The sequence below is a fragment of the Maniola hyperantus genome, chromosome 12 (assembly GCF_902806685.2).
Source record: "Maniola hyperantus chromosome 12, iAphHyp1.2, whole genome shotgun sequence".
NCBI classification, from domain to species: domain Eukaryota; kingdom Metazoa; phylum Arthropoda; class Insecta; order Lepidoptera; family Nymphalidae; genus Maniola; species Maniola hyperantus.
The window spans coordinates 13953517-13980950 of record NC_048547.1 but is presented as its reverse complement, the minus strand read 5'-3'; the positions used below and the strand labels follow the sequence as shown (position 1 = coordinate 13980950).

The following is a 27434-nucleotide window of genomic DNA, read 5'->3' as shown; positions in this document are numbered from 1 at the left end:
TGCATGTTTATTTATTGCTGACGAAACTTGTTGCTAAAACGTGTTGCGGAAACTTTCACGACTTCTTTCGCGTGGAGTAGGTTTTTTAAAAATCCCGTAGAAATTAATTGATTTTGCAGGATAAAAAGTAGCTTATGTGGTAGTCTAGGTTATAATCTATCTAAATTCCAAATTATAGCCAAAATCCGTCCAGTAGTTTTTGCGTGAAAGAGTAACAAACATACACACACACTTTCGCCTTTATAATAATTAAGTGTGTCTATAATATCTGAGATTAAGCGTGTTTGGCCTACTATGCCATGGCTCATGGGCCACGAACCATGTGTATCTTGTCAGAGGTATATTCTAAAAAAATACAAAAGTAAAACTGAGTGAGTAAATCTCTTACCCCGTCGTATTTTTCCGGAGGGAGCATTATGAAAGTTTCAATTTAGTTTATTATATTGTAAACTTAATAATATCGAGTCAGTTTGAAATAAGAGATTATTTATTTATTTATTTTGAGACTACGTACAACAGAAGTATCCGCAATTATTAATATTTGTCTGTCTGTATGTTCATTACCTATGCAATCACGAGTCAATCATCCGATTGGACTGAGCCTTTGTATAGTTTTTGTTGGGACTTGCAGGTTGGTTCCTTGGTTATGACATACCTAGTACCATAACGTACAATAAGTGGCGCGGCAGTTATTGCAATTTTATGCAAAACATTAGCTAGTATTTTATTAAAAGATGTAATAAAATTAGGAGGTAAAGATATTACATTCTTGGTGACATCTCAAATGTTTAAAAAAATAAAAATCATAAAAAGTGTAAAAAATATTTTATTGTGCAGTCAAATAAATCATTATTATTATCCATACATATTCAATCTTTTATGAAGCACAATTAAAATACTTGTTAAAATTAACCTCTTATTATTATTAAATAAAATCCATATTATTGCTCTGATTTTCAGTAAGTATTCAAAATATTTTTATATTACATGTTTCATTTTATAACTAATAAATGCGCAACGCAACATATTAAAATAATTAATTGTCAAAGTTACAGATAAGATACAAACTTTGTATTTCCAATTTTGGAAATTATGGATAAAAAGTTTGTACTGTTAATAATAAGCATTCTTACATTCAGACAAGCTCACATTTTTTCTTACCACTAGTTTTTCTGTTATCTTAAAAATACATAGGTACCTACAAAACTTATTGTACGAAAATTTGAAATCCATGGAATCACATTGTTAAATAAATAGGCATAGATCTAAAAATTCTACCAAAATGGTAGGTATTCAAAATACGTCACGATTCACATAGACTGTAGACAAGACACCAATTTTGCTGCGGTATAAGCATGTTGTATAGTCTGTGTTAGGTTGAGATGGTAATCGGGGTGTCACTGTCGGGGTATGAGGCGGGGGACACCCTGTACCACCGTACACCCGCACGTTACCCGCGCTCCTTCGCATCGGGTTAGCGCGGAGGCTGTGCGGGTGTGCGGGGCATTCCCTCCCCGATTGCCATTTCATTTATCATCGATGTTTTATCTTGTGTTTTGAGCAAGAAAACTTGATGTTAACATTGGTTTACGTTCATCATCAATATCATATACCCATCGCCCGCTAGTGAATCCGGATCTTCTCCCAGAATGAGTAGGGTTTAGGCCAGAGTTCATCACGCAGGCCAAGAGCGAGTTGTCTGGTTATTATTCCGACGCTTCTTCTGCTTGGGGCCTAGCTTAAATACCCAAGTGGTAGACGCGCCAGGATAACTTACTTTTAGGTAAAACTATATTATGTGGCACAGTTTTGAAATAAATGTTTTTTTCTTTTTCATTTCTAGTTCACGTCATTCCTTCTACAAGTATTAAGCATGATTGTCGTCAACTGCCATCTTGAATTAAAAAATCAGTTTCTCACATACAAAATTGGTGTCATATTATTTAGTAGCAGTCTTCAAAGGTCCTATCCTAATACTCGTTCTCTTCGTCCAGCTCCCCCTCAGTGGAGTCCACCCCCACTTCCTCGTAGTCCTTCTCCAAGGCAGCCAGATCCTCACGAGCCTCGGAGAACTCTCCTTCCTCCATACCCTCACCGACGTACCAGTGGACGAACGCGCGCTTTGCGTACATCAGGTCAAATTTGTGGTCAAGTCTGGAAAAAAATTAGATAGGGGTAACTTCACGATCAAAAAATTGGGTGCATCTATCTGGTAGATATGGTAGGTAGTTACTCAACTACACGAAAAAGAAATTTAGAAAAAAACCGCCACCATCCCGTTGGTTCAACGACATCACCAAGCTTGCGGAAAACCCCGTAGGAGGCTCGCCCAACACCGGGAAGAATGGTGTACCTACACGTGAGGAGGCCTATGTCCAACAATGGATAAATAAGGACTAACAAAGAAGAAGAAGTCCGCGATCTTGAATTTGGAAATGGATGCAATGTTCGTGATCAGCATTCAAAGAAAAAAAAAAGGTCGAAAATGACACTCATATAATTTTTCTCAAAAGATGCATGCCCGCCATTACCACGGTTTGGTCATAGATGTCATTTTCGTCATCAGCACACTCGAAATCTTTAAAATTGGTACACATACTTTTCAATAAAGCAACGATGATAAAGCTTCCGGCCTAGACAACTTTGTAGTACGCATAGGTCTTGATAGTTGATGCCACCTAGAATATACCACCAGACACCAGTACCAACCTGGCCCACGCCTCCGCGATGGCAGTGGTGTTGGACAGCATGCACACAGCGCGCTGGACTTTGGCGAGGTCTCCGCCCGGAACCACTGTCGGAGGTTGGTAGTTGATGCCGACCTAGAAATTCAACATGATAAACTTTTAACCACGAGCTTGGATACGAGCCTGGCATGCGTTGCAATGCGACTCGCGCGCCACCTATTGACATCGAAGATACCATTTTAAAAAACCTTCCCGTAAGTTGATTGCGCAACTGCATAGGTAACAGGAGACCTTTTTTTGTTGACGGGGGGGGAGTCATCATTTGAGGAGATCTCGGTTTATGTGGGGTTTCTACCCACTAAACCCCTCTCGGTGGCCACCCGTAGCGCGTATTAAGAGGCTCTGGGAACTCTAAAGAACGTGCGCCACTGGTGGTGCCTCTCTTGATGCCCATTGGGTTCATCTTGGAGATGATGACCTTTTTGATGTTAAAAATGCGAAAGTGTGTCAGTCTGTGTCCGTCTGCTAGCTTTTCACGGCCCATCCATTCACCTAAACGATTTTGACGTTCGGTACAGATATAGTTTGTATCTGGAAATGGACAAAAACAATTTTTTATACCGGAAATTCCATGGGATTTTTGAAAACCTAAATCCACGCGGGTCTCGCATGGTCATCTATCGTTGTCGCGGGTGTCGTCTATCGTGAGCTTGACCTTTCTTGTAGGATTTGGGACTGGGAACTCACCGCATTATCTCAAGAAAATCCCCATACATTATGTGAATAATGGAAGGTGTCATGACTCTAGCAAAGCGGATTACGACGAAAACAGAGACGTGTAAGTTACCTTGAAGCCTGTAGGGCACCAGTCTACGAACTGGATTGTCCTCTTTGTTTTGATGGTGGCGATGGCTGCGTTCACGTCCTTTGGCACCACGTCGCCTCTGCAAAATATAAAGATGTATTATAACTTAAACACTTTGGTAGGTAAGTAATTAGGTTAGGTCTTTACATTGTCAATGGCCCCGATTCTCTAGTCTCTCTCTAAACTAAATTTAGAGTATCTGCATCCTTTTCTTTTTACTAATGCTAAAAAAGGAACGGAACATGACTTTCACATATTTTAAAGACTCTAAATTTTAGTGCACAATACAAATTTAAACAGTAGGTTCGCGAGTGCGTGCTAAAATCACGGGTTTACCATCTAAAAATTAAATTTAGAAATGTCAAACTGCTTCTGTCCTTTTCATATTACAATAGTAAGAAGAGGGTGCGAATACTCTAAAATTAGGTTGTGCTTAGAATCGGTGCCAATATCTCAATGCCTGAAGATGAAATTTTTTAATCCCACGGTCCCTTAGTACAATCCCGTCGTTGGTTCTCTTCTTCTTCCTGACCTTATCCCACGTTACGTGGGGTCGGCACAACATATCTTCTTCTTCCACTCACTTCTGTCATCCGTCAACGCACTATCCATTTTACACGCTTATCGTCTTTTGCGCAATCCATCCACCTCTTCTTTGGTCTTCCTCTCCCCTTTTTTTCCTTCCACTTGCATACTTATTTAACATTCTTCTAGTGATATGATTTTTCCCCTTCCCCGTTACATGCCCATACCATGCCAGTCTATCACCCGGCACCCTTCATCAGCTGCCCTAACATCTACTCTACCCCATCAAACTTCTGATAATAACAGCTGTAAAACCGAAATCTCTTTCTCTTAGTCAAGTTACATATGCGGAAGAATCAGGGAACCCTCTGCTTTATTACCATGAGAGAACTCCTACCTTTGCGTGTTAGAAGAAATAATAGTGTACCTGTATAACATGCAGCACGCCATGTATTTGCCGTGACGTGGGTCGCATTTCACCAACTGCAATAAAAATAAAATATTTTGTGGTCATCCTCATCATCATCATCATCATGATCAACTCATCACTGGCTCACTTCTGAGTACGAGTCTCCTCTCAGAATGAGAATGGTTTGAAAATAGTCTACCACGCTGGCCAAGAGTGGATTGGCAGTCTTCACACACCTTTGAGAACGATATGGAGAACTCTCAGGCATGCAGATTTCCCCACGATGTTTTTATTAATAAGTGATATTTTATTGCTTAAAGCGCATACCTAATTAACTCCAAAAAGTTGCAGTTGCTTCCCGGCGTTTGGAACCCGGACCCCCCACTAGAAGGCCGATGTCTTACCCATTAGGCTATAACCGCTATGGACAGTACGCCGCAGAAAGTACTGTACATCGGCCTTTAGAATGACATTTCGGCTTTGTAGAGCGTCGTCTCCTTTCTCAAACCTATATGACGTTTTGTCGGTCACAAAGACAGAGACAATGCTCTACAAATCTACTTATATCTCCTTCTAAAGCTCGATGTACATTACTTTCTGCCACGTACTGTACCTACACATCTATTGTATGTATCTTGAGCGAGAAAATAGTCAATAGCTAGGCGCTTTTTCATCACCAGACCGGCTATGCTATTTTAAACCAGAGTGACCGACATAGCCCAACGAATTAGCTAGCTGAAGTGGCAGTGGGCAGGCCACGTCTGCCGCAGAACCGATGGCCGATGGGGCAGACGTGTTCTGGAGACCGCGTATCAGCAAACACAGTGTGGGACGACCTCCAACCCGCTGGACTAACGACCTTAAGAAGATAGCGGGAAGTGGGTCGATGAGGAAGGCGGAGGATTGTGTGTGGTGGCGTGCTCTTGGGAAGGCATATGTCCAGCAACAGGACGCAAATAGACTGATTGGTTGATTGATTGATATGCTATTTTAAGCAAATACAAAGGTACTAACAGTAAAACAATGCGACAGAGTCAAAGAGCTTTTACACAAAGCAGCTCTGAATAAGCTGAATAACTTCGCTGCAACATGCCACAGCTTTGCAGCATGCCAAGCATACAGCTGGGTTGTATATTATGTAGCTGACTGATGTAAAATCAATTTTATCACAGTACCTATGCTGCATTGCGTTTGCGGTATGCGGGTATTGAAAACTAGCGACCGCCCGCTCCGTTCCGCTCGATGCGATTTTCGCAAAAAATCCGGCAAGGCTCGGTACCTACCCACTGCATCCGATCCGAATCCGAGAAACTTCAGAGGTCTAGAAAATCCGGATTCATTCTGGATTTCGGAAATAGGTTTACAATAATTGGCAAATCTAAATCACTAAGCCCAGCTGTTCATTTCAATGAAAAACTTTTCTATTCTATTTTATTATTCCATTGATATCGTATTCTCAATTAAAAGCGTGTATTTTTAACTAGCTTATGCCCGCGACTTCGCCAGCGTAGACTACAAAAATTTCAAACTCCCAGAGGGTACCAACCCCCTAGGGGTTGAATTTTCAAAAATCCTTTTTTAACGGATGCCTAAGTCATGATAGCTATCTGCATGCCAAATTTCAGCGGTTATGAGCTATGTGACTGTCCAGTGGTTTGAGCTGTGCGTTGATAGATCAGCTATTAATCTGTCAGTCAGTCAGTCAGTCAGCTTTTCCTTTTATGTATATAGTTCTTACCTGGTTAGCGGGCTCGAAGCAGGCGTTGGTGATCTCAGCTACGGTGAGCTGCTCGTGGTACGCCTTCTCGGCCGAGATGACGGGCGCGTAGGTCGCCAGCGGGAAGTGGATGCGCGGGTAAGGCACCAGGTTGGTCTGGAACTCCGTCAGATCGACGTTGAGCGCGCCGTCGAAACGGAGGGATGCCGTGATTGAGGACACGATCTGTGGAAGACGTATAAGTTTTTATTAGGGTTGTGCTCCATACGTCAAATCTTTTATTCTAGCTTAGATATGATAACGATCACCACAAAGTGAACTACTTATTTTAAAGGATGTATTTGACTGGATCACTACTACACGCAGCTTGAGCACATGCACACGTCCAGTCCATACCGCGACTGGCTTCAGAGTCAGAATGCCGGTTGCCGGATCGAGGCTTACTCTTCCAGCCTCGTGTACATGATTGGCAATGCGCTATTTCTAATATTGTAAAGATACAAAGTACAAACACTACTCCAGCGCTTCTGTTCCTTTTGAGTTGAGCATTTCACTGCGAATGCTTAAATGGTGGAGGAGGAGGAGCGATGTAGAAGCTGCTCTCCATAGCAAAGGAGTGACAGAATTATGGACAGATGTTAGAAGAAAAGGCGGGGAAAAGAAAGAACATCTAGAGGTCTTGCGAGATGGATACGCCCTGCTAAATTTATTTCTTCCCTGAAGAAAAAACGCCAGCAGAAAGGTTTGAAGGTATCTTGGCTCACCTGTCCAATAAGCCTGTTGAGATTGGTGTAGGTGGGTCTCTCGATGTCCAGGTTGCGGCGGCAGATGTCGTAGATGGCCTCGTTGTCCACCATAAACGCGCAGTCCGAGTGCTCCAGAGTGGTGTGCGTGGTGAGGATAGAGTTGTATGGCTCCACCACTGCTGTTGACACCTGCCATAAAGAGTATCCATTATACGATAGGTTTCATATCAATCTCTTCCGTAAATAAAACGGTTTTTCGAAATATGTATCTACCCTGCTCATTGCCACTTCAGCTTCGCAACCCGTTGAGCTATGTTCGGTTATTCTGGTTCTTCTACGGATCTCCTCATTTCCAATTTGATCACGTAGTGAACTTTCAAGCATAACTTTGTTCATCGCCATCCATCGCTGAGCTTTAGTTAGCGACCATGTCATTGGATCCATAATATATTACCCCTGGAAGCACGCAATGCTCGAAGACTTTGCACGTTTAGAAAGTTAAGACTAGGAGCTCCCATTTGAATGCCATTGCGCTAAAAAGGTATTTACCTGCGGTGCGGGGTATATGGAGAACTCGAGCTTGGACTTCTTGCCGTAGTCTACGGAGAGCCTCTCCATCAGCAGCGACGTGAACCCGGAGCCGGTGCCGCCGCCGAACGAGTGGAACACCAGGAAACCCTGCGCGAAACCAACTCAGTCAAAATAAAAATTTGCCTTTACTGAAGAATTACGGGTACATACCAAGATTAATTTAATCTTTTTATTTGTCGATATTGTCGACCCAACTGCACGCGTCGTGTTCACGACGGGACTTCAATGCTGTGAGAGATGAAGTTAGCGAACTACCCTCGTTCTTCTTCTTTTCGCTGGAACTTCACAACCCGTGCAATTGGGTCGAAATATCGTTAAGGATTATATCTTGGATCCATATGTCATCACTGGCAACTTAGTTTTTGAAGCACTGACGAATTTTGGACGAGAAGATATCCCGAATGCGGCCAGGAGGATATTATTACCTGTAGCCCAGTGCACTGGTCAGCCAGCTTCCTGATCCTGTCGAGGACGACATCGACGATCTCTTTGCCGATGGTGTAGTGTCCGCGCGCGTAATTGTTGGCCGCGTCCTCCTTGCCGGTGATGAGTTGTTCTGGGTGGAAGAGCTGGCGGTAGGTGCCTGTGCGGACTTCATCTGTAAAACCAGAGATGAGATGAGAGTATTATTTGACGACCTCCCTGGCGCAGTGGAGAGCGCTGTGGTCTTATAAGTGGGAGGTCTCGGGTTTGATTCCCGGCGCAATTTGGGAATTTGTAATTTCTAAATTGTCTGGTCCGGTGAAAGGCTAGAGCCGTGGCTATAGTTACCACCCTACCGGCAAAGCCGTGCCGCCAAGCGATTTAGCGTTCCGGTACAATGCCGTGTAGAAACCGATAAAGGGTGTTGGTTAAAACTGACAAACCCCTTCCAAGTTAGCTCGCTCCCATCTTAGAGTGCATCATCACTTACCAACCACCAGGTGAGGTTTCAGTCAGGGGCGGCGCAAAACTCTCAGAAAATTAGGTCATATAATGCTACTACCATTTTAGGATTAACAATAAACAAACAAAAAATTGAAATCGGTCAAGTGCGAGTCGGACTCGCACATGAAGGGTTCCGTATTCATATCTAAATATATAAAAGGAAAAGGTGACTGACTGACTGACTGATCTATCAACGCACAGCTCAAACTACTTGGGCGGATCGGACTGAAATTTGGCATGCAGCTATATCTATTATGACGTAGGCATCCGCTTAGGCCTTAGAAAGGATTTTTGAAAATTCAAACCCAAAGGGGGTGAAATAGGGGTTTGAAGTTTGTGTAGTCCACGCGGACGAAGTCGCGAGCATAAGCTAGTTTTTTAAATATTTATGGCAGCCAATTTGGTTTTTTAATTATTTGTTGTCATAGCGGCAATGTGATTACCTAATTCTTTAGACCACATGTAATTAATACCATACCTATTCTAGCAAAATAAATGACTAATTATGATTATAGAAATACACATTCTGTGAAAATTTCAACTCTTTACCTATTAGGTACGGTTTACAAGATACAGCCCGCTGACAGACAGGCGAATGGACGGACGGTCAGCGGAGACTTAGTAGGTAATATCCCGTTTGCACCCTTCGGGTACGGAACCCTAAAATGCTAAGGAAGATTAAGTTCCGTACGCGTTGAAATGGAAACATTTTAACTTCACGAAAACCGTTATCTTACCTCGGCCAAATAAGGAAACTTATTTCGACTGACGACGGAATAATTGCATTTTGATTAAAGTATCCGATAAAACTTTCATCGCCTTATTCGAGCCTTGTTCCCTATACTGTACGCTTAGTAAGTATATGATTTTACGTCTCACCAAACGTGCTAGAATTCGAGAGTCGAAACACAATACCGTCAAAGTGAAATGGACCTAAAGAGCCTTCAATTGAAGTCAAAAATTCAATACCACTGATTTTAATTTCGCAACGTTTCCGCTTGGAGCGCTGACTGTAGATGTGTAAACAAACTTGAGCTTTAAAAAAAGGCACTTAAGATCCAGTTTACTATAATGCGGAAGGTTTTCGACACTCGAATACTATCAACGTTGGTGAGACATAAAATCTCGTACTAAGCGTACTGAATCGCTTATTGTCAGATCAAGTTGCCTCGGCTATATTGACAAGTAAAGACTTTACTCACAAACCGGCCAAGTGCGAGTCAGACTCGCGCACCGAGGTTACCGTAGTACAGTCGTATTTTTTCAACATTTTGCACGATAAATCAAAAACTATGATTCATAAAAATAAATAAAAATCTGTTTTAGAATCCACAGATGAAGCCCTTTCATATGATACCCCACTCGATATACTTAGTTATCCTACTTTGAAAATTGAAAATACTCATTTCAAATCAAATCAAATCAAATCAAATATTCTTTATTGCACATGTGGGTATGTATGTATATACAGATGTTACACTTATTAAAGTTTCACCACAAATAGCCGTATTATGGCATGCAAAAAAATAAAAACTAAAACCAACTTACTGACTTAAATTACAATTGAATTATCTATTATTACTTATCTTTATACAGTTAATAATTATATTTTATACATACCTACTAGATTTAACAATATAATACAAAATACAATTTAAAGACTGCTAATAAAAAAAAAATGCTTCAACTTATTATAAATTTGTGTCTGTTAAATACTCTTTAATGGAATAGTATCTTTTATGTAGTAAAAATTCTTTAATTTTATATTTAAAAGTTTTAATGTTTAGATTTCGGTCAGCCAATGATGCTGGTAGTTTATTGTACAACTGAGGTGCCATATTAAAGATACTATTACCAAAAAGTGCTGTTGTATGTTGCATAGGACACAGTTTATTCTGTCTACGCTCATTCTCAGAATATCTAAACAATTTAACATTTGTTTTAATGAATACAAGTACTTCATAAATTTTTAGTTCATGACCACAATTTTTTTTGTGTGATGTAACAACAAATTTACGGTTTTCAGATTTTTCCCCTAATGTCTGCTATAAGACCTACCCACCTGCCAAACATGATTTGACAGGTAGGTAACGGATCGGGCTGAAATTTGGCATGCAGGTAGCTATTATGACGTAGGCATCTATGCTAGTTAAGTATATTTCACTTTGACTTACCGACTACTGTAGGTTCCAGGTCCACAAAAACAGCTCGTGGCACATGCTTCCCCGCGCCGGTTTCACTGAAGAAGGTATTAAAGGAGTCGTCTCCTCCCCCCAGGGTCTTGTCTGAAGGCATCTGGCCATCAGGCTGGATGCCGTGCTCGAGGCAGTACAGCTCCCAGCACGCATTGCCGATCTGGACTCCGGCTTGGCCGATGTGGACTGAAATGCATTCCCTCTGAAAGAGACGAGGCAAAGTTAGATGAGAAATCCTTAAGGGCTTATTCCACCTTCCTAAATCCTACGTCCTAAATAGTATCATCATCATGATGATGATACTATTTAGGACGTAGGATCATGATGATGATGATACCATTCATCAACTCATCGCCGGCTCACTACAGAGCACGGGTCTCTCAGAGTGAGAAGGGTTTTAACGCATCGGCTTTTCCTCTGGTGCTGCAAATGTTCATGGGCGGCGGTAATCACTTAACATCAGGTGACCCGCCTATCTCTATTTAAAAAAGAAACAAACCTGGGAGTGGGAGTTGGGACCTCCCACTGATAATACCACAGCACGCACCACTACGCCAGGAAGGTAGTAAAATCGCTTTAATTTTGAGCTAAATTCGATAGCTTATCAAAAACCGATTTCAAGGAATGACTTGTCAAATTACAATCATTATCATACCCCAATAGCATTAAACCCATTAGAGCTTGAATCGAAAGCGATTGAATTCCTGCACGATATTGGAAGGAGTTGCAAAGAGTTCATTTCCCCCAATTCACGTGCTGAAAGGCGTACACAGCTTATTTGTACAGGTAATTTGGTTATTCTATACGATTTACGATTCACATTGAAGACTGTCAACGATTTTAGGGTTCCATGACGTCCACTTCTAACTTTATGTTAACTAAATGTATAAAAGAGAAAGCTGACTGACCGACTGATCTATCAACGCACAGCTCAAACTACTGGACAGATTTCGGCTGAAATCTGAATAGGTACCTACGCTAAGTATGGGTTTTTGAAAATTCAACCCCTAAGAGGGTAACATAGGAGTTTGGAATTTGTGTAGTCCACGCAGACGAAGTCGCGAGCATAAGCTAGTGGTATAAAATCGGAGTTATGAGCATTTTAAGCAATTAGGAAAACATCGTGAGTAAAGCTGCACGCGGGAGAGTTCGCAAAGCCACCAATCCGCATTTGGCCAGCGTGGCCGACTTTGCCCTTTTTCGTTCTGAGAGGAGACACACGAGTGATCCTATAAGGGTTCCGTTTTTATTTCAGATAGAAGTTAGTCCTTGATTCAATCTCACCTGGTGGTAAATGATGATGCAATCTAAGATAGAAGCAGCCTGGCTAACCTGGAATGAGTATGGCAGTATTTTATTAAACCCATACCCCTTTGGTTTCTACACGGAATCGTACCGGAACGCTAAATCGCTTGGCGGCACGGCTTTGCCGGTAGGGTGGTAAGCAGCCACTGTCGAAGCCTCCCACCAGACTAGACCAGAAATTTTGAAATTATTAAATTCCAAACTGCTGGGAATTGAACCCGGAACCTCCCACTAATAAGACCACGGCGCTTACCACTGCGCCAGCTGGACGTCGTCAAAAATTCGGACATACGGAACCCTACTCCCGACTCCACTCTTATCCGTCTGTTTGTGATTGCCCTTCTTAGTATAAGTGGAGGCCCGAAAAAGAAAAGTCAGCACGTAATTTATGAACTGTACGCTTAGCTACTAGTACAAGATTTTATGTCTCGTCAACGTTGATAGTATTCGAGTGTCGAAACGCTTCCGCATTATAGTAAACTGGATCTTAACTGCCTTGTTCCGAAAAGTTAGAGGTGCGTGCCCGGGATCGAACCCCCGACCTCCGATTAGAAGGCGGACGTCCTAACCTAGTGGTTAGGACGTCCGCCTTCTAATCTCTATCTTCTAATCTAAGTCTAGTGACTATCACAGCTTTACTTGTACTTTGACGGTACTGTGTTTCAACTCTTGAATTCTAGCAACGTGTGGTGAGACGTAAAGTCTTATACTAAGCGTACTGTCCTTTATCACGATCAGTTTACCGCAAAGAAACAACAAAAAGATACATTGCGTGCGTGACACAAGCACAACTACCACGCCATTAAAATGGGGGTTGTAGCAGGTATTTACGAGGGTCAGTGACACGAACTGTCATTATGAAGCCATGTTATTGCCCTGAAAATTGTGTTGTTTATGTCAATTCATGTGAAATATAAAAAAATCGATGAAGTGCGAGTCGGACTCGCTCACAAGGGTTCCGTACCATCGTACAAGAAATAATTCTTTCATGGCGGCCATTTGGAAATTTTTATTGTTGGTTGTTATACCGGCAATGGAAATACACAATCTGTGAATTCATTTCTCTACCCATTATGGTTCACGAGATACAGTCCGCTTACAGACAGACAGACAGACGGACGTAAGGACGGAAAGCGAGGACCCATTTAAGTTTGTATAAATAGAATAGAAAATAAAAAGATTTTTATTCAAGTAAACTTTTACAAGTCTTTTTGAATCCACGGAATAATTTACCACTGGTTTGGTCAAAATCACCTTTTGAACACAAGTAGTTTTGTCAAAAATCTACCATTTGCTGGAAACAAGAATAACGTAGTTTTCATAATACAAATAATACAAAAGTCCTTTAGCTATCAGTTTAAGCATTCAGGCATCATTTTCAATTTTCTATATTCGATGGGGGAATAAAATGGGAAATGAAAATTCCCGTGTTACTCATTATCCTGGCTTCGAACAGGATATTTGATGGGTTTGATGCACGCACTGATACGCACGTTTGCCTAGTATCCTGCCTAGTATGAGTATTATTCTTTATACGAATATTAATTTTACTGCATTGTCGATATTTAGAATAGTTTGGTCATTGTTGCCTGGAAAATGCATTTTTTATTTTCAACTAGCCTATAAGCTCTCGAATTTGTGCGCATGGATTACACGAATTTCAAACCTCTATTTTACCAATTTAGGGGTTGAATTTTCAAAAATCCTTTCTTAGCGGAGTTCCACTTTATAATAGCTATCTGCATGCCAAATTTCAGTGGGCTAGCCTCATATTCGGAAGGACGGAAGTTCGATCCCGGACATGCACCTCTAACTTTAAAGAAGTTAAGTAATTAAATATCAAACTCAGCAATCATAAATCGATCCCAGGATCATCCAAATAGGAGACTGAAATCTACCACTAGGGTATCACTGCTTAGCGAGTTACTGAACCACAATAAAGGAAATAAGCCAAACAAATTATAGCCCTAAAGAATGATAGAGATGACGACGGATGTCACGCTCGAGATGGCTCAGACAAAAGACCCTGTCAGCTCTGATTCACTATGCAGATCTGTGATCAGTCAATGGAGCGTCTCAGATTATAGCTAAGCGATAGCATTAACGATTTCTTAGTAACTGCGCGGTTTGAAAGACTCTTTGTGTTTTATGGACAAACAGGAATTTTTTTATCTCTGAATGAAGGAATAGGAGTATTCTTCTTTCTTTTTCTCTCGATTCCCGAAGGTCAATCATTATTGTCCTACGCAGGCAGCACCTACTATCAACCATGTCACAAAATATGGCCTCGCTACGAGATCATATGCTGCCGTGCTAGATGTTCTAATTCGATCTTCTACTCCATTCAGGCAAAACCGAAGAGCCATCCAACTTATGTTCATGTCCGTAAAGGCCTAGAGCCTCAATAGCTCAACGGGTAAAGGAGTGGACTGAAAACAGAAAAGTCGACGGTTCAAACCCCGCCCGTTGCACTATTGTCGTACCTACTCCTAGCACAAGCTTGATGCTTAGTTGAAGAGGAAAGGGGAATATTAGTCATTTAACATGGCTAATATTTTTTTTTAAAAAGGGTCAATAAATAAAAAGGATTTTCAGCGTAGGTATCTAATAGGTATGTTTGTATGGACAAGCGCGGAATTAGGTACCTATGTCAATTTCTCAAACATAATCATTCCATTAGATAGCTTTGTTTTATCAAACAATGTTTCTTGAACACGATAAATTACAACAAATCGATTGTATTTTCCTTTTTCGTAACCAATTGGTGTAGTTAGCTGCCTAATTAAGTCTTCTGTACCAATTTAAACTCCTTAACAGTTTAAATTGTAGAAGATTGCAGTTACTACGTGACAAATCTTCGGACTGTAAAAGCTTTAACCAATTACGTGGGTGTATTATTCAATTACTATAGACATCGTAAAACAAGTAACCCGCAATTAACCGCCTACTTCTCTAATTTATTTCCACTATGGCTCTTATTTGGTAACATTTTTCGTATATTCTTGCGGTTTAATTAACGAGGAACTGTCAAGGGCGAGTTCCTTAAAAGTATTTAACTATTTTATTTTATTTTTATTTTTTACTAGCTGCCCCGGCGAACTTCGTACCGCCTAACAGTTGATTCTTTTTCAGATTCAAATTCAATTTCAAATTCAAATTTTTCTCTCATTATGAACCATCCTCGTACTTCAAGGAATATTATAAAAAAAGAATTAGCGAAATCGGTTCAGCTGTTCAGCAGTGTGGTCAGCAGCGATTCATTTTTATATTATACTAGCTGATCCCCGCGGCTTCGCCCACGTAGATTTAGGTTTTTAAAGACCCCGTATAGCCTATGTCATTCAGGAATAATGTAGCTTTCTACTAGCGAAAGAATTATTAAAATCGGTTCAGTAGTTCCAAAGATTACCCCCTACAAACAAACTTAACGACATTACCTCTTTATATAATAGTATAGAGTATAGATAGAGATAGAGATGTACCGAAATTGTAGTTACATATTAGTAATAAATTAAGTTACATTGGAAATGCTATCTAAGTATCATAATATTATATGGCGCTGTTTATGCCCTTCGAATGAAAGTCGTACAGGTTTTTTAACCGACTTCAAAAAAAGGAGGAGGTTCTCAATTCGTCGGAATCTTTTTTTTTTTTTTTTTTTTTTTTTTTTTTTTTTTTTTTTTTTTTTTTTTTTTTTTTTTTTTTTTTATGTATGTTCCCCGATTACTCAAAAACGCCTGGACCGATTTCGAAAATTCTTTTTTTGTTTGAAAGGGTATACTTCAAAGTTGGTCCCATTTCAATTTGGTGAAGATCTGATGAACATCTTCGAAGATAGATACTGGAACTCCTCAACGGATAAGAGTAAATTGCTCGCGATCAGTGTAATAGCTTAGTAAACAGTAGATTTTTAACCAGTCATAGCATAATTTCATGGGGCCACTAAAAATTGTGAAATAAAAATTTTTTACAAAAAATAACCGACTTCAAAAAAAGGAGGAGGTTCTCAATTCGTCGGAATCTTTTTTTTTTTTTTTTTTTTTATGTATGTTCCCCGATTACTCAAAAACGCCTGGACCGATTTCGAAAATTCTTTTTTTGTTTGAAAGGGTATACTTCAAAGTTGGTCCCATTTCAATTTGGTGAAGATCTGATGAACATCTTCGAAGATAGATACTGGAACTCCTCAACGGATAAGAGTAAATTGCTCGCGATCAGTGTAATAGCTTAGTAAACAGTAGATTTTTAACCAGTCATAGCATAATTTCATGGGGCCACTAAAAATTGTGAAATAAAAATTTTTTACAAAAAAAATAAAAACCGACTTCGTTACATAAACACTAAAAATTGAAAAATAATTTAATTTATTACCGAATATATTATGTATACAAGAGTTAATATAGTTCCATAAAAATATTTTTTGGGGTCGGTGCCAATGAGGTGCCATTGTGGAGTCCCATAAAAATATGAAGTCTAGACGATTCTCGCAGCTAAAGCTAATTGGCACCGGCACCAAAAAATATTATTATGGAACTATATTAACTCTTGTATACATAATATATTCGGTAATAAATTAAATTATTTTTCAATTTTTAGTGTTTATGTAACGAAGTCGGTTTTTATTTTTTTTGTAAAAAATTTTTTAAAAGTCCTATGGAAACTCTTTGATTTATTGAGATAAAAATAGCCCATGTCTGTCGGATGCAAGCCATTTCTGTGCCAAATTTCATAAAAATCGTTTAAAAAATGGGCCTGTAAGAATCCCGTGGGAACTCTTTGATTTTAAAGGATTAAAAATAGCCTATGTCCGAGATGTAAGCTAACTCTGAACATACTTCAAAATCGGTTAAGAGGATGGGCCGTGAAATGTTGGACAGACAGACAACAATTTCACACCACATGTATTTCATCTTCATCATCAACCGATAGACGTCTACTGCTGAACATAGGTCTCTTGCAGGGATTTCCACACGCCACGGTCTTGCGCCGCCTGAATCCAGCGGCTTCCTGCGACTCGTCTGATGTCGTCCGTCCACCTAGTAGGGTCTTCCAACACTGCGCCTGTATTAAGTATCGATGTAAATATGACCTATTTAAAATCACCTAAATAATTTTTTTTTTTTTTTTTTTATGTATGTTCCCCGATTACTCAAAAACGCCTGGACCGATTTCGAAAATTCTTTTTTTGTTTGAAAGGGTATACTTCAAAGTTGGTCCCATTTCAATTTGGTGAAGATCTGATGAACATCTTCGAAGATAGATACTGGAACTCCTCAACGGATAAGAGTAAATTGCTCGCGATCAGTGTAATAGCTTAGTAAACAGTAGATTTTTAACCAGTCATAGCATAATTTCATGGGGCCACTAAAAATTGTGAAATAAAATTTTTTTACAAAAAATAACCGACTTCAAAAAAAGGAGGAGGTTCTCAATTCGTCGGAATCTTTTTTTTTTTTTTTTTTTTATGTATGTTCCCCGATTACTCAAAAACGCCTGGACCGATTTCGAAAATTCTTTTTTTGTTTGAAAGGGTATACTTCAAAGTTGGTCCCATTTCAATTTGGTGAAGATCTGATGAACATCTTCGAAGATAGATACTGGAACTCCTCAACGGATAAGAGTAAATTGCTCGCGATCAGTGTAATAGCTTAGTAAACAGTAGATTTTTAACCAGTCATAGCATAATTTCATGGGGCCACTAAAAATTGTGAAATAAAAATTTTTTACAAAAAAAATAAAAACCGACTTCGTTACATAAACACTAAAAATTGAAAAATAATTTAATTTATTACCGAATATATTATGTATACAAGAGTTAATATAGTTCCATAAAAATATTTTTTGGGGTCGGTGCCAATGAGGTGCCATTGTGGAGTCCCATAAAAATATGAAGTCTAGACGATTCTCGCAGCTAAAGCTAATTGGCACCGGCACCAAAAAATATTATTATGGAACTATATTAACTCTTGTATACATAATATATTCGGTAATAAATTAAATTATTTTTCAATTTTTAGTGTTTATGTAACGAAGTCGGTTTTTATTTTTTTTGTAAAAAATTTTTTAAAAGTCCTATGGAAACTCTTTGATTTATTGAGATAAAAATAGCCCATGTCTGTCGGATGCAAGCCATTTCTGTGCCAAATTTCATAAAAATCGTTTAAAAAATGGGCCTGTAAGAATCCCGTGGGAACTCTTTGATTTTAAAGGATTAAAAATAGCCTATGTCCGAGATGTAAGCTAACTCTGAACATACTTCAAAATCGGTTAAGAGGATGGGCCGTGAAATGTTGGACAGACAGACAACAATTTCACACCACATGTATTTCATCTTCATCATCAACCGATAGACGTCTACTGCTGAACATAGGTCTCTTGCAGGGATTTCCACACGCCACGGTCTTGCGCCGCCTGAATCCAGCGGCTTCCTGCGACTCGTCTGATGTCGTCCGTCCACCTAGTAGGGTCTTCCAACACTGCGCCTGTATTAAGTATCGATGTAAATATGACCTATTTAAAATCACCTAAATAATTTAAAAATGCTGCAAAGTCCCATAGTAATCAAAGTCAAAGTCAAAGTCAAATGATTTATTCAAAATGGGTAATAAATTACTCGTATTGATAGTCTGGTATGGTGTTACATTTGTAAGATATAGTGGTGATAATTATTAAGCAAACTTAAAACTAAAGCTACGAGGGTTCCAAACGCGCCCAGGTCTGAGAATAGATTCAAACATTGAGTGAAGTATAGTATTAAGTAGTAGGAATTATATCGTAGAATATCATGATAATAGGTCGTTACTCAGCTTTATTGGTGATTGATGATAGGATAGTAATGGTACCGGATGGTACATGGTATATGGGATTTATAGAAAAACTATGAAAAATGAAAATGGAATCTTTTTACTAAGTTCCATGTTGACAATATTCCTAGCTAAAACCCTAGAATGTTAGTACAAAGTTTACTAGTTAAGTTAGGAGTTTACAAGTTAAGTTAGGAGTTCGATATCGGGCATGCACCTCTAACTTTTCAGAGTTATGTGCGTTTTGAGTAATTAAATATCACTTGCTTGAACGGTGAAGGAAACCTGAGAGTTCTCCACAGTGTTCTCAAAGGTGTGTGAAATTTGCCAATCGTCACTTGGCCAGCGTGGTAGACTATGGCCAGAACAGAACAGAGGAGACCCGTTCTCTGTAGTGAGCCGGCGAATGGTTGATCATGATGATGATGATGGTATAATCTACTATCGTAAAGTGTGCTCTCGATATCTGCGGTCATGGATTTGATTACGATTTCTGATTCAGAGTTTTAAGAAACGTGTCTCGATTAAATTTCAAACATAAACAAAGTATATCTGCATTATTGCAGCACCAAAAAAGGAGTGTTATGTTTTAAGGTATGAATAGGGATACGATGTACCTATATGTAGGGTTGCCAGATCTTAAAACCGAAAAGCCGAGCAGACCAGCCAGTTTAGCCGGACATTTGGGTAAAATGGCCGGACAATCTTAATTTTTCAGTTTTAGTATAACACAAAAAAACAAGGTATATTTTTTACCTTAAAATCTCCTAAAATTCTAATAAAAGAACAATAAAATAAATGAACCAATCTTTTTTAATAATCACTTATTAATACTACTTATTTGAATTAAACAAAATAAAACAAACCTAATGAATAAACCAGTCCTACTTAAATAGTCATCATTCTTCTATTATTGCAAAATGTAAAAAATGGTCAAATTTAAAAAGCCTAACAAAAGCCGGACAGGCCGGACACCGTCTAATTTGGCCGTACATGCAACCAAAAAGCCTGACTGTGTCCGTTATCCGGACGCCTGGCAACACACCAATATGTATGGGGTAAGGTTAAAATCTTTTTACACCCCTCGCTTTAGAATGCCTAGTTCTACCTAATGGTAAAGTACCTCATAACATTCCTACGACTTAGCGGGTTATAATGTTGTACTGAAATTCGTGATGTAATGTAATTTGAATTTAGAACATCCCGCACCCGAAGCAAATTCTGTTCCCTATTAGTTTTTAGTACAAGCTGCTACTGCTGTCTCGCTTCGACGTATGATGGCGTCCCTCTCACTCACCATGGCCTCATAGATTATTGAAAACTAGGGAGTTATCTAGTAACATATGACGCCTTCCAGTAACGAAGAAGCCACGACATTTCGTTAGAAGTTCCCTAATTTCTGTCGTGAACTGTGGCACTACTCACTACATAGGAATTATGATATGGTACTTAGGGCTTCAGTTATTCCTGTAATCGCCTCGGGTCGTATTCCAGAGGGGTGACGTCAGCGTCGCTCCCAAGCCCCGTCTGACTCAACACCACTCGCGAATAAAGGACGAGCTTTTAGGCGAAATAAATTAGGTACTTTACATACCTAGTACCTCTATATCACTACCCTTATCCATACTTTTTTTTTTTTTTTAATACAGATACAAGTTAGCCCTTGACTGCAATCTCACCTGATGGTAAGTGATGATGCAGTCTAAGATGATAGCGGGCTAACCTGGAAGGGATATGGCAGTTTTTATTAAACCCGTACCCCTTTGGTTTCTACACGGCATCGTACCGGAACGCTCAATCGCTTGGCGGCACGGCTTTGCCAGTAGGGTGGTAACTAGCCACAGCCGAAGCCTCCCACCAGACCAGACCAGAAATTTAGAAATTATAAAATTCCAAACCCCTGCCAGGAATCGAACCCGGGACCTTCCACTAATAAGACCACAGCGCTCACCACTGCGCCAGGGAGGTCGTCAATGTCAACTATGTAATATTATAGAGGCGAAAGTGTGTCTGTCTGTCTGTCCGTCTGTCTGTCTGGCCACCTGAGGCGGTGAAATGTCTCGTAAAAGTTTTACCTAATTTATCAAAACTCTTTAACATTTTCGATAAAAAATCAGAATGAATGAATTTAAAAAAACCGGCCAAGTTCGAGTCAGGCTCGCGCAACGCACCGCGCACCACTGTCGTATCTTTTCGACATTTTGCACGATAATTCAAAATACTATAATGCATAAAAATAAATAAAATCTTTTTTTAAATGCACAAGTTACGCCCTTTCATAATATAATACCCCACTTGATATAATTTTTAAACTTTGAAAATTGAAAACACTAATTATTAGTTCATGACCACAATTTAATTTTTTTTGTGTGATGTAACCACAAATTCACGGTTTTCAGATTTTTCCCCATATGTCTGCTATAAGATCTACCTATCTACCCAAGATCTGCCAAATTTAAGGATTCTAGGTCAACAAGAAGTACCTACCCTTTAGGTTTCTTGACAGACAGACAGGTAGACAGACAAAAAAGTGATCCTATAAGGGTTCCGTTTTTCCTTTTGAGGTACGGAACCCTAAAAATCGCTAATCCATAGAGCTGGGTGTTGTCATCGGTTTTTGCCGCTTTTTGTGCGTTGGCGGCGTGCGGCGTGAGGAATTAGCCGGTTCAACAACCCCTCGCAATAAATCACTTATTACCTGCAATCACGTAATGACAGACGTGGCACTATTATTGTAGAAGAGTCCTAACTGTTATGAATTATGATTATGACTTTTTGATGCGTTAGGCGGTAAGGAGTGCTGGAATACCGAACGCGCATCTGAAAGCGCAGCGTTGGAAGACTCCCTATTACAGTACGAGATGGCAATCGAGGAGGCAACGCCCAGTACACCCGCACAGCCCCCGTGCTAACGCTGTGCGGGCGAGCGTGGTTGACGAGCCACAAACCCCGATTGCCATCTTAACCTATCGCGTACCTACTACGATGGACCAGAACAGGCGACATCAAACAAGTCGCAGGGAGCCGCAGGAGGCGCCAGACCACACGATACCACACGAGTAGATATTCCTACTCTGTGGCCAGACCGATGGTCTGTGGAAGTCTCTATAAGAGGCCTATGTCAAGTAGTCGACGTCTATCGGTTGATAATGATGATGATGATCTGAAAGCGCTAGGTAACAACTACATCAAGAATAAAAATACTAACAAAAATATGTCTGAACCTACGTCTAGACCTAAGTATCTTGCTCGTTACCCTAATCTAACATCCGGCGGGGAAAGTGGACACTTGATGTGGGGTGGACTTTCCTTTACATCCCTTCGCTAGCCTACCCCTACCCCTACCCCGATAGGGTTACAAAAAGTCGAGGTAATTCTTGTAAGTTGAAACTGTTTAAACTTCTAAAGTAAACTTGTATTTCAGTTGTTTTTAGGGTTCCGTACCCGAAGGGTGCCAACGGAACCCTATTACTAAGACTGCGCTGTCCGTCCGTTCGACCGTACGTCCGTCCGTCTGTCAGCGGGTTGTATTTCGTGAACCATAATAAGCATAACCATACTAGACTATAGAGACCGGTCACAGAATATGTAGATATTTCTATTACCGCTATAACAAATCCATACTATCTGTCTGTCTGTCTGTGTGCTAGCCTTTCACAGCCCATCCGTTCAACCGATTTTAACGAAATTTGGTACAGAGATAGCTTGCATCTCGGAGAAGGACATGGACTAATTTTTTCCTAGAAAATCAAAGAGTTCCCACGGTATTTTTAAAAACGTAAATATACGCGGGCGAAGTCGCGGCATCATCTAGTAGGTACCTACTTACTAAAAATCTCAAAAATACCTGACAGGCATGCAAAAATAAGACTTTTTACACCTTTATTACCTGCTATCTCCCAATGCCACTATGATCCAAGCTCTATAGTCGCTAATCGTTCCTCCCTGTGTTGGGGACAATAGGCTGCGGAACTTTCAGCTTTTATAAAATAACGAAGGTCTGACACGCGCTGGCTCTTAGTCCATGAGTCACTTTAACATTATTTAATTTCAAGTACAGACGCGTTATAATTAAGTTTGCTGTTTGTGCCGCACATTGTCACACCCCTTTGTATTAATTAAAACAATACGTATATGTAGTTAGGTATAATATAAAGAGCTTTATGACCTAGCGCGGTATGACCTAATCGTGACCACATGCGATGGCTAAATTAATAGCTATTAATACCTGACCCACCCCGGTTCACTCGAGTGGGATTTTTCAAAATCATTGAGGGGATGGATTTTCCTGCATCTAGATTCTAGTACCAACTTCTTTATTTAGTTGTAGTACCTACGTACAAAGCTGTGATAGCCAAGTCGTTAGGACGTCCGCCTTCTAATCGGAGGTCGGGGGTTCGATTCCGGGCACGCACCTCTAACTTTTCGAAGTTATGTGCGTTTTAATTAATTAAATATCACTTGCTTTAACGGTAAAGGAAAATATCGTGAGGAAACCTGCATGCCTGAGAGTTCTCCATAATGTTCTCAAAGGTGTGTGAAGTCTACCAATCCGCACATGGCCAGCGTGGTAGACTATGGCCAAAACCCTTCTCATTCTGAGAGGAGACCCGTGCTCTGTAGTGAGCCGGTCATGGGTTGATCATGATGATGATGACCTACGTACAATTAAAATAAATGTCCAATAGGAGAAATTATTGTAATTGTATTGTCCACGTGGATTTTCGCTTTTCAAAATCCCGTGGGAACTCTTTGATTTTCCGGGATAAAAAGTAGCCTATGTGTTAATCTAGGGTATAATCTATCTCCATTCCAAATTTCATTTAGATCTGTTTAGCCGTTTTTGCGTGATTGAGTAACAAACATCCAAACATCCACACCACTTTTGGTCAGCTCTATCGATTTTTTTACTCACAATAAGCTTTGTCTTGAACTACATGGACTAAAGTGTTTAATATGTTTATAATTTTTTTGTGACATCAACAGCTGTTTGACGAGAGTGGGGGAAATATATCGATTTCAGGACGCGTAGTCTGAGCTTATTGATTCCGTCCATTGTAATACCAATGTAATACTGTAGATATTTAGTTCTAAACTTTTAATTGACTTTGAATGGTTTTGTGCTACATTTCGAATATCAATGTTACTTGTGTGTATTTCGAAATAAATCGAAATATTTTTAGTTGAATTGAAAAAACCTTAATTTTTTGAACAAGTTCTGCTGTCCCAATTTTTTTCTTCAGATACAATGAAATGATCCTTACATGAAACTGAGTCGATAGTCAGTTTTGTGCACCAGTGGCAGACTTTTCCAATCCATAGGTACGATCCATACTAATATTATAAATGCCAAAGTGTGTCCGTCTGTCTGTCTGCTAGCTTTTCATAGCCACATCAGTTGATAAAAATCAACCGGTTTTGATAAAAATTGGTACATAGTACATCCCGGGGAAAGACGTAGGTTACTTTTTATCCCGCAAAATCAAAGAGTTCCCACTGGAATTTTAGAGGCCCATGCGTTTAACCGATTTATATGAAATTTAGTACAACGATAGCTTGCATCCCGGAAGTTGACATAGGCGACTTTTTATCCGTGAAAATCATAGAGTTCCCACAGGATTTAAATACTTAAATCCACGAGGACGAAGTTGCGGGCATCATCTTCTCAGTACCCTTATTATAAATGCGAAAGTGTGTTTGTTTGTTGGTTTGTTGGTTTGTCCTTCAATCACATCGCAACGGTGCAACGGATTGAGGTGATTTTTTGCATGGGTATAGATAAAGACTTGGAAAGTGACATAGGCTACTTTTTATCCTGGAAAATCAAGAAATTCCCACGGGATTTTTAAAAATCAAAATCCACGCGGACGAAGTCGCGGGCATCAGCTAGTAACATATAAAAAATCTATCCAGATTGCAGACTTATTAGTACGGCTGTTGACTTTACAAAAGCTCTGGCAGTGTTTTAATATTTCAACAATAGAACTGCATGGTGCATTGTGAATCCATTGTAGGTATACTGGCTATGGGAAAGTGCTAATTGATTATTTATTATTCCACGACATGTTATAGCTTCATTAATAGACGGCGTGACTGCATACCACGAGCATCGATGTTTAGATAGATGATAGATAAAACGTTTATTTGTTGACGAATCTTTTACAATTACCTCATTAATTTTACAAGAGCCTCAATAGCTCAACCGGTATAGGAGTGGACTGAAAACCGAAAGGTCGACGGTTCAAATCCCGCCCGTTGCACTATTGTCGTACCTACTCCTAGCACAAGCCTGACGCTTAATTGGAGAGGAAAGGGGAATATTAGTCATTTAATATGGCTAATATTCTTTAAAAAAAACAAAAAAAAAACAAATTATGCTTAGGTACAAAAAGTGAGTAAAAACTATTTCTTTTAAAAATTAAAATTTAAAGGCAAAAGACGCAAATGCGATGCGCAGTGCGAAACACGCAATTTTTCATCGAAGGCTAGGAAAATGCAAGATGCAAGAAAACAATTCAAATACATAATACTTATTAATAAAAATCACTCGCTTCTCACTGGAACGGAGACCTTGGGGCCGTGGAGCCCAGGGGCTCGAGCTTTTTTTGGAGGCATTTCAAAAATGAAATTTTGGGCTCGGATTTCGATGAATAATACAAATAAAAGTCTTTTTAAACGACTCCAAAAAGGAGGTGGTTCTCAATTCAGCCCTGATTTTTTCGAGGTTTCTTTTAGCTAGCAAGATGAAAATAATATTTTATATATTATAACAGTTAAGTATATTTTCCTTGCAGTACTTTTAAGTAGGTATAACAGATCCCCTTGTTTATACTTTAAGTACGCGTAGGTACCATTGTACAGTACGACTAGTACGAGGCAGAAAATAATATATCGACCTAGAATGAGATTTCGGCGATTAGAGCGTTGTCTCTGTCACTCATACCTATGTGACATTTTGTCGGTCTCAACGACAGAGGCAACGCTCTACGAAACCGCTATCTCTTCCTAAAGGTCGATGTACAATATTTTCTGCGCGTACTGTATTTATTGAAAGAATAGATTATTCAGGTTTACACTTGAACAGAAATCAATTCGTTGCGATTAAATCAATTCGACAAGTGAACAAGATAGGTTTTTTAGGGTTCCGTACCCAAGGGTGCCAACGGGACCCTCTATTACTAAGCCTCCGCTGTCCGTCTGCCTGTCAGCGGGCTGTATCTCGTGAACCGTAATATAGGTAGAGAGATGAAATTTTCACAGAATGTGTATTTGTATTGTCGCTGTAACAACAAATAACAAGAAATTATATCCGCCTTGAAAAAAAAGGTGTTATTTCTTGTGCGACGACGCGACGGTACGGAACCCTTCGTGTTCGAGTCCGACTCGACTTGGCCGATTTTTATAGTAGTATACGCTGATTTATAAATAGCGGCAGTTGTAGATATTATATCAACTGCAAAATTGTCATTTGCTCTGACATTCAGAGAACTAAAAGTAATAAGTAAGTAGGTACCTCTCTATCAAACGTACCGTAAAATTGAAAAATTGAAAAATACTTCAATTAGTTCCCCTTATATTGGAAGGAGGGATATTCATTATGCGTGCGCAATTTAGAGATTTATTATTTACTAGCTAATACTCGCGACTTCGTCCGCGTGGACAACCAAATTTCAAAAATCCTAATTTTTAAGTTTATTAAGTTTTTAAGGACCTTTCATCCCGTCTCGCGGAATCCACGGGGGACCGGAGGGCTGGCAGTTACCTCGGTCAGCATAATATTAGTCTGGCCATTCAACGAGGTAACGGCCTCGTTGCGGTGGTTTAGATGATATTTTCGATTTGTAATTTTTATGTTCTAGAATAAGTTTGGTATTTTGGTTTTTTGTATTTTCATTTGCAAATAGCGATCTTAGAAAATATGTTAGTAGCAATCACAGTAGATCTCGGTAAATATACTAGAAATTATTTTAACTAAAAAAAAAAAAAGTCCTAAGTTGGTAAGTAAACTTTTTGTGTCGATGAATACACCTAATATTAAAAGTCATTAAGTTTTTCAATGTAAGTAATTTTAGTTTAATTGATTTTTCTTATTTTGCGACTTAGATGTCATTTCGTCCTTTTATTCATAAAGTTAAAAAAGAAAAAAAACATGGTTTAAATGCAAGCCTATTAATATTACTAAGTATAACGCATAAACTTGCTTTTATTTCATCATCATCATCAGCCTGTGGACGTCCACGGTTGGACATAGGCCTTCCCTAAAGAGCGCCTCCACACCCAGTCCTCAGCCTTCCTCATCCAGCCACTTCCCGCCAGTCCATCGTGCTGGAGGGCGTCCCACACTACGCTTGCTTAAACTCGGTCTCCACTCAAGGACTTTCCGACTCCAACTTTTATTTATTTATTTTTATTTATACTATATTATGCTTTTATTTATTTATAAGTTATTACCTAATAATTGTATCACAAAATCAAAAGTAGGTACAGTAAACCGAAAATCGTGTAAAAAAATTCACCCTACCTAAATGACTCCAAAAGCGATAAAAGTTATTGAGGACTTACCATGTTGTCTAGGTTTGGGTCCTTACGGCTGAACTACGAGATGAGTATGAGATGAGTTGAGATATCGGGTGGCGTGGCGAGTCGGTGAGGCGACGCACCGGG

At 39.6% G+C, this 27434-nt stretch overlaps 1 protein-coding gene across 1 annotated transcript; it reads right to left on the bottom strand.

Moving 5' to 3' along the window:
* Positions 1-810: 810 nt before the first annotated feature.
* On the bottom strand, positions 811-27434 carry LOC117987344 (tubulin alpha-1A chain). The gene is made up of 10 exons (XM_034974345.2): positions 27333-27434; positions 10642-10864; positions 7966-8138; positions 7499-7627; positions 6968-7138; positions 6225-6428; positions 4505-4560; positions 3535-3631; positions 2710-2822; positions 811-2154 (listed from the first exon to the last, which is right to left on the bottom strand). The coding sequence occupies exons 1-10, from the start codon at positions 27333-27335 to the stop codon at positions 1971-1973; spliced, it is 1353 nt and encodes a 450-aa protein (XP_034830236.1). The 5' UTR covers positions 27336-27434; the 3' UTR covers positions 811-1970.

Coding starts and splice junctions, on each gene's coding strand:
- LOC117987344 (XM_034974345.2), bottom strand. Junction 7,628..7,965: donor ACCAGTGCACTGGGCTACAG/GTAATAATATCC, acceptor GGTTTCGCGCAG/GGTTTCCTGGTGTTCCACTC. Junction 6,429..6,967: donor TCAACAGGCTTATTGGACAG/GTGAGCCAAGAT, acceptor CGTCTTCCACAG/ATCGTGTCCTCAATCACGGC.